Raw genomic sequence first — 8,148 nt, forward strand, 5'->3', positions numbered from 1 at the left:
ATTTTTCCAGCAGAAGGAAAATAGAACGGAAAAGGCAAGAGCTTCAGTGATGGCCTTTCCAAGGAAAACTGTCTTTGCAAGAACTTTTCAACAAGTCTGTGCAGCACTGCACTGGCCACACCACCTCTAGCTTGCCTTACTCGGGGTGACGGATTACAGCCACATGACACTGGGGAGTGGTGGAAGGGTTCTTGCCTTGCCCAGCCAACACAGATCATCCCAGGATGCACAGGACAAGACTCAGCCTTGGGAGTGGGCTTCTGTTGTACCCTAGAAGGTGGGAAATTAAACACCATGGCTAAATCATAGATAGCATTGCTGCAAGCCTCTTTGGGTATACTTTAAATTAAAATTTTATATATCTCTTAAGTTTTCAGGAAGCTAAAGGCAACATAAATATTTACCATCAAAAGACTTTCAATAACTTACGAAGAACTTAATAAAAGTACAAGTGTTTTTGAGGCTTATCATGAAACCTAATCCATGAACTCAACTGAAACGCGCTCAAGACTCTCAAGACCTGGAAAGCAAGCAGAGGTGCTGTGTGTCAGACGTGGTGTGGGGACGTGCTAATGTTTCACTTCTTCTCTGGCCTGTGGACCTGGAGCAGAGACGAGCAAACTGCGAAGTGTTTTCATCCTCTGTAAACGCGTGCTGGTAGTGTCTTGTTGGGAGTGGATTCTCTCATACAAAAGTTATAAATATTCTCTATTCAGAAATCTGGTCCGCATGGCACCCAGAGGCAACATTCCATAGCACATTTTGCCATGTAGAGTGCTGGGTGTGGGCTGAGTCTGGCTGGGCTTACAGCAAGTCCATCTTGGGTCTGTAGTGTAGCAGGAGGGGTGCCTTCTGCAAGACAAAAACGAAGGTGGCTGAGGGAGGCACAAGGAGCCCATACTGTGTACACAAACCACAGTGCCACAACGGAATTTAGTTCTGGATGACAAGGAGTAATTGTTACTGGTCCCAGGTGACCCAGTGGTCGCCCCTGTGGTGTTTGGGCTCATGACAGGGCCTATGCAGCCAGAACCTGAACGTTCTTCCTGCCTACTACACCAGCCCTGGTCTCTCCTATGCAGTCCTTACACTTCCAACCTTGCCCTGATCAGCCCCAACTGCTGGTCATCCTGGCCTTTGGCTGGCCATGCTGTCTCTGTCCCCTTCTTTCTGGGCAACGATATGGCTGGAGATAGAAGAGCTGCACTCCAGTCCTGGACAGGGACTGCAACACCAGTTCCTGACACAGAAAGGTACCCAAAACTTTGAGAGTTTGTTCCAACTGTGGGAACTTCCACATCTGACCCATTGGATTCAGGGATTGAGTGGAGTGGTGATAAAGACCCTGGCTGGGTGGAGAGATCTGGAAAGACAGCTGTTTCACAGCAATGTCTGCAAATAAGAGACATGCACAGCAAGTAAGGATCGAGAGACTATCTAAAAATCCAAAGAACCACCCTCCCAGTCTCACCTTGAACCTCCACCTTGTAACAACCACAAACTTCAGAGTGTGGTCCTTGCCCAGGATCTCCTCGTTGCATAAGATGTCCAGCTGTGGGAGAAGAGGCGTCAAGTAGGTGCATGGTCAACTGAGGGTAATCGTCACGACACAGACAATACGGTACCCTGAAACAAGCCCCTCCCCAGTCAAGTGCGAACATAGGGTGTCTGCTTATTCAGTAACTGCACTATCCAGCTGCAAGCACAAACAATAACAGAAAGAACTCTGACTACAGCCTCTTCATAGCTGTGTCGCTGTGGTCTGAAGAGACTTGGCCTGGTTGCTCTAGGCATCAATGATATCTGCCCTGTCCCTACCTCAGTTCTGGGCTTCTCTGATGATTCTGGAAACATTATGTGCAGACCCCTCCCTGGATCTCCACTTCTTGTACTTCAAGTCACTGCCCTCCCTCTAAGTGGTGGTAAGATGTAGGCTTGTTCATCCACAAACCCTTGAAGGACCTAACCATCAACAACTCGGCATGTCACCACGGTGTCACAGCGGCGACCCCAGGTTACCCAAACAGAAATGTGGGATGGCACAACAAAGTCACAAGACAATTTCTCTTAACACGCAGAACACAGCCTGGTACAAGAGAGCACACACACCTTATCTGCACAAAGCACACAGGGCTTTCATTACATACGGCTGCAGGGACTGATGGACATTCACTTGCTGGCCTACACCATCCTGAGTTCACAATGCAGTCCTGCCTTCTCTCCCTCACCTTACACAGCACATGCTCCACAGAGACTAGACTGTTACAACATGTGGATTATGTATGTGTCCTGTGTTTCAGTCTCTAAGGGGTCTGGCTGTCATCCTCCTGACAATGGCTTGCTCCTAATTGCACCTAGTGGTGGTTCTGTGTCTTCTTGTCTAAAGCCTAGTGCTTATCGGCTTGTCTGACCAGCTCTGGCCCTCCACTGTCCCAGGCCTGTCTGACCAGCTCTGGCCCTCCACTGTCCCGGGCCCCTCTGACCAGCTCTGGCCCTCCACTGTCCCAGGCTCTGGCCCTCCACTGTCCCGGGCTCTGGCCCTCCACTGTCCCGGGCCCCTCTGACCAGCCCTGGTCATTATGCTGTTCGTACATGGGTGCTTGAGGAGGTGCACAGTGATGTTTCACTGTTATTTAAATTTGTATTTCCGTAAGTATGTGAATCAGTGACTCCAGTGGTCTCATTATCTCCCTAAGCAGGGAACAAATGTTGTTCTCACAGCCACATAGGAGTGTGTTTCTTGTTAAGAGAGTCATGAGTTAAAAAACCAGCCTTTGGGGGTTGGGGATTTAGCTCAGTGGTAGAGCGCTTGCCTAGGAAGCGCAAGGCCCTGGGTTCGGTCCCCAGCTCCGAAAAAAAGAACCAAAAAAAAAAAAAAAAAAACAAAAAACAAAAAAACAAAAAAAAAAAAAAACCAGCCTTTGAGTCCACGAAAGCTCAACTGTGTGCTGTCATCTTCACCAAGTGGTGTTTACTACTTTGTGATACACATGCTGTTTATAAGCCATCGTCCCCAGCAAGGCATAATGTCCGCACCCTACAGCAGCTCTAATGATTGGCCCTCAGTATTCAGTCCCCCGCCCTATTCACTGTCTATGGCAACACTTCCCACACTTTACACAGCATTAGGGACTGCAGAGCTGAAAACAGTGTGAGATCCACCTGGGATATGCAGGAGCCAATGGCCAGTTGCAATGAAAATGCCACATTTCTTGTTGGTCCCCATGGAGAAAAGTTCCTGCATGTGGAAGGCCGTCTCCCCTTGAACTTCCTGATGTATTTAACTCTGCACAGTGCATAGAAGCCACTTCAAATCAAGATGGACACCTTTAGCTTCACAGAATCCAAGGCTCCTGGGACCTTCCCATCCCCCCCCTCTACCAAACAGACAAACAAAATCCAAACTTGCTTGTTCCTGTGGTCTCCTGATAGCTAGTATAAAGTCATGTCATATAAAGATTCTGTGTCTTCCACCTCCTCCCCAGCCACTCGTGTAGTGGGCCCCTTGACAGTCCAAAGCCCTGGTTCCTGGGGCTGACACCTAGCTCTGAGAGAGCACTGTGGCAGGACTGCCAGGAATGTCTTACAGTGTGGCTATAATCGAACTGGGCAACTGATGAACAGTTTTTTGTTTTTTGTTTTTTTTTTTAAGGAGCTGGGGACCAAACCCAGGGCCTTGCACCTGCTAGGCAAGCGCTCTACCACTGAGCTAAATCCCCAAGCCCCATGAACAGTTAACATAAAATAAAACATTAACTATATTAATAAATAAATTGATAGTTGATATAACTGATTTAACAGTTACTATGTGCTATGGGCTGGAATTCTGGGCAGAGTGTAGGTACTTGCTGTCATTGCAAGTTGTAAGAGCAGAAGAGACATTCCTCAGATACAGGTCATAATTAAACATTTCCCCAGGGTCCTGCCTCCCAGTACCACGGGCTCAAACAGAGTTTTCAGCACATGGGTTTGGGGAACACTGACTATAAGAAGATCCTCTTGCCCCATATTTCTTGGTCTTATGATCAGGTCACTCCAATGTCTCCTGTTATTTCTTATCCGGCTCCTGTATCAAATCTCTATCTAAGATGTTCCTCTACTGCTCTCACTGGGCTTAGGGTTAGCAGATAATCTGAGATGTTACAATCTGCCAAGACGCTCTTCCAGGGGGCCATACCCCAAACTCCAGCTGGGGTACTGGCTCAGTGGCTAACAGAGCTTTCTGTATATACTACTCTGCAGACTATACTACTCAGCATTCCCGTGTACCTGCTGCACATGCTGCACATGTCTTGTTTGACAGGGTCCATGTGCCCTGCAAGTCCTTTCCAGACAGCCTCAGAACTCTGAAGGCAACACTTCAAATCACTGACCGTCCCTTGCTTCAGCAGGACCAGCTCCTGCTTATGTTTTTGCCCAAATGCTACCCAGCCTGAGTTTCTGAACACATGTACTCACAAGTCTGTGGCACAAGCCCCAACAAGCAGCTATGGGTCTCTGGCTACTTTACTTTCAGTTATTCATTTTAACCTCTAGGTGTCATATCCATGTCTCATTCACTCATCAACTTACAGCATTACATTTAAGAACACATGTCTGGGACCAGAGGATGGCCTGATGATTAGGAACGCCTTACCCCACACCCACATGGTGCCTAACAAGTTCCAGGGGATCTGATGCTCTCTTTGACTTCTGTGGGCGCCTAGCATGCACATGGCATGTGGGTAAAACATTCATTATAACACACACACACACACACACACACACACACACACACACACACACACACATACTAAATCTTGTATCAAAACAAATTTCCAAACAAGGGGCCAGCAAGATGGCTTAGTAGGTAAGGGTACTTTGCTAAAAAGCCTGCAACCTTTGGGCTTAATAACCAGGATCCTCACAGTAGAGGGAGACAACTGACTTTTGCAAGCTGTCTTCTGACCTCCATGCAAGCACAACTGCACACTTATTCTCTCTCTCTCTTTCTCTCTCTCTCTCTCTCTCTCTCTCTCTCTCCCCCCCCCCCAATTAAAAAACAAAACAAGCAAACAAAAAACCTCTGAACAAGACTGTTAAAAAGAAGGTGGGTTGGTGTGTGTGTGTGTGTGTGTGTGTGTGTGTGTGTGTGCGTGCATGTGCTGCTGCTGTCATTTTAACAAACGAGACAGGCAAGAACGATCTACCCCAGCTCTCTAGCTGATGGCTACCTCATTGAAGGAGGAGAGGTTAAGCTTCTTGGCGATAAACTTCTTCAGGTGCAGCACAGTTGCTTGGGCTGAGCATCTGATCCACTTCCGCTTGAGGCCACGCAGTTTGCTGCTGTTGCATTCCAGACAGATGCTCACCTAGAAGAGAAGAGGTCAGAGGTCAGGATGGCCACTCTCAGGCTTTCCCTGCAAGAACACAAGCTCCTACATCTACGAGTACTGGTCTTTTGAAATCAGAACAACACTGTACAAGTCTTACCACAGTTGTTTTATATCTTCTGTTAAATCCCCCTTGGTCTTTGTGGTGCTTACAAACACCTTAGCCTGTCCATTTTCGTCTTAACTTACAGTCACTCTGAGAGTTATGTATCTATATTTGCCATGGACACTGAGCCCCTCATGTTCTCAAACAGCTCCCCTTGTCCGAACAAGTGCTGTCTGTACTGAGCAAGGTGCGTGAAGACAACAGAGGAATGCTCTTGACACAGAAGGCGGCATGACACCAAGGAGTGTGCTCTGCGTGTGCCACTACTCAGGGTCGGAGCAATGGTGTGGATCAGACAAGTCAAGGGCACCGCAAATGGGAATCTGCTTCAGGGAGACAAAGCTTTATCCTAGGGCTGCAGAGAAAGCCCCTCCTCTAACACAGGTTCATTCAAGCTTCTCAAAATTCAGGTATAAGAATTAAAAAGTAAGTTAACCAAGATGTGTATCGTAAGATCCCAGTAGGTACAAAAGTAAAATTTAAACATAAGATACTGAGTAAAGAACATTATACAGGCATAAAAACACAATATAACTTTTAAAAATTGCAAACACATTCACTGAAGCTAAAAACACCATGGGTGCCTGAAACTGAACATTAGTCTGGTAATGCTTGTATTCAATTGCTAAATTCTGTACCCCAGGATCTGGTTGCTCCAAGACTACCAGATCCTTACACATACCAGTCTTTATTCGTAATCCTTGCTGCTCGATTTTAAACTATTGGTTAAATAAAACTAGTGACAGCCAATTACTGGGGGGAATAGAGAGAGGTGGAGTTTGAGTTACCAGGTTGGGGGTTGAAGGTAGTGATCATGAGGAGGAGAGGGAGAGGAAAGTGGTGCAGATGGAGAGAACAGGAAGGGTCCATTGGTTCTGACAGACCAGCAGTTATGTACCAGTGTGAAATGCCTCCCCAGGACACCAGACTGCTGAAGCAGAAATAACCCAGAGAATTTCAAACAGCAAGTATTTGGGGAACACAGCTGAGGCAGTAGCCAGACTTGCATTAGAGATTTAGATTAGGGGTAATCTCCCTGGTAATTGCACAGAGCTAATGCCCATGGCCCAGAGTGGTCAGGGTTCTGCTTTGCCTAGCTGTGGTCCCAGAGAGGTAAAGACCTTTCTGCCACTGATTACCAGTGGACGCTCCTACGTAAGCTAGAAGGGAATTCAGAGGGCACAGACCACAAACATACACAGGAGGCTAGGCAGCTTGTCTTTTCATTCTTTTCTTTTCCTTCCTTCCTTTCTGGTACAGAGAGACAGAGACAGAGAGAGAAGAGAGAGAAAAAAGAAACAGAAGAGAGAAAGCATATGTGAATTTGGGGCCTTGTGCATGCTAAGCAAGCATTCTACCATTGAATACACCCTCAGCTTTCTTAGTTTTCCATTTCTCTTTCCTCTCTCCTTCTTTCCTTTGAGATAGTCTCATTATGTAGCTCTGGCTGGTCTGGTACTATGTACAACCAGGCTGGTCTTGAACTCACAGAAGTCTGCCTGCCTCTGCCCTTCTCTGCCCCGGTGATGTAATTAAAGCCATGTGCCACTGTGCCTCCCCCACTTTGTTAATATTTAATGTCTAAAGCACATAAGAACCTAGTTGAAAGATATGTCTTAAAAGTTACCAGATAAAATTATTGTGAATTTAGAGTTCCGTGTCCACTAAATTATTCCATGCCAGCACAAGAACACAGTGTTTACTACCACACATGTGTTCTGAAGTGACGGAAACCAAAACCCACACAGGAGGAAGACTGAAGGTGAATCCAATATGGAGGGGAAATAAATTAAAAATCACAAAATCTGCGACTTTCTTCTGAGGAGGCTATGCCCATGCTTCTGGGTGTGTCTTACCTTCTTCTGAGCATCTCTTTCTCTTCCCCTTATGCCTAAGTCTATATACTAAAACAAAATTACCTTCATGAAGCCCAATTTTGCTTCATAAAAAAAAAAATCTTGTGAAACAAAGCTTTAGATTACTTAAAAATGTAAACTTAAGCATGTTCAAAAATGTAAGCGTACCCAAGAATAAAAAGATAAAGCATCTCCAAAATGTAAGCGTACCCAGGAATAAAAAGATAAAGCATCTCCAAATTATTAGGAGAGGAAGAAGAAACCAACCTGAGCACGGATTAGTAGGAAAGGGAAGAAACATGTACTCTGATGAACAAAATTGTTAAAGAGACTCTTTGAGGCAGGCTATAAAGCACAACATAACCCCACCTCCCCACTCCCCATTGCATACCTAAACCATCAGGACATGGAAAGGTCTGGAGACACCAAGAAAAGTTGCAACACCAAAACCTGATCAGTTGGGAACCAAAGCAAAGAAATGGCCCAGAAAAGGAGAACTCAACTGGGAGACAGCACACGCACCAAGTTCTAAGACAAATACGACTGCAAGGACCACTGAGAGACTGATAGCAAGCAACGATGACTCAGGGAACACTAAAAGGAAATTGTGAAATCTACACCGACTCTTCCTTGGCTGGTTGGTACTTTATTGTCCATCCGTCCAACGTACCACAGGCTTCAACTGAACCCCCAGAAGCTTTAGATAGACATTATCACCACTTCACGGGCAAGGAAACTGAGGCAGAGACAGAGTGACAGCCTGTGGAAGGAAAACTGCAGCTTAAGGCAGTGAGAAGATGGACCTGTAGGTCCC

The 8,148-nt window shown here is 46.3% G+C and overlaps 1 protein-coding gene across 1 annotated transcript in view; it reads right to left on the reverse strand.

The window, feature by feature from the left end:
* Window positions 1–399: 399 nt before the first annotated feature.
* The window catches only part of Pcgf3 (polycomb group ring finger 3), a gene marked incomplete in the record, with an annotated part of 54,734 nt that continues 46,985 nt past the window's right edge, over window positions 400–8,148 (reverse strand). Inside the window, 3 exon segments of the mRNA NM_001107245.2 lie at window positions 400–852; window positions 1,472–1,552; window positions 5,214–5,351. Of these exon segments, the coding sequence (NP_001100715.2) occupies window positions 805–852; window positions 1,472–1,552; window positions 5,214–5,351 (267 nt within the window).

Source organism: Rattus norvegicus, chromosome 14, assembly GCF_036323735.1.
Source record: "Rattus norvegicus strain BN/NHsdMcwi chromosome 14, GRCr8, whole genome shotgun sequence".
In the NCBI taxonomy this organism is placed as follows: domain Eukaryota; kingdom Metazoa; phylum Chordata; class Mammalia; order Rodentia; family Muridae; genus Rattus; species Rattus norvegicus.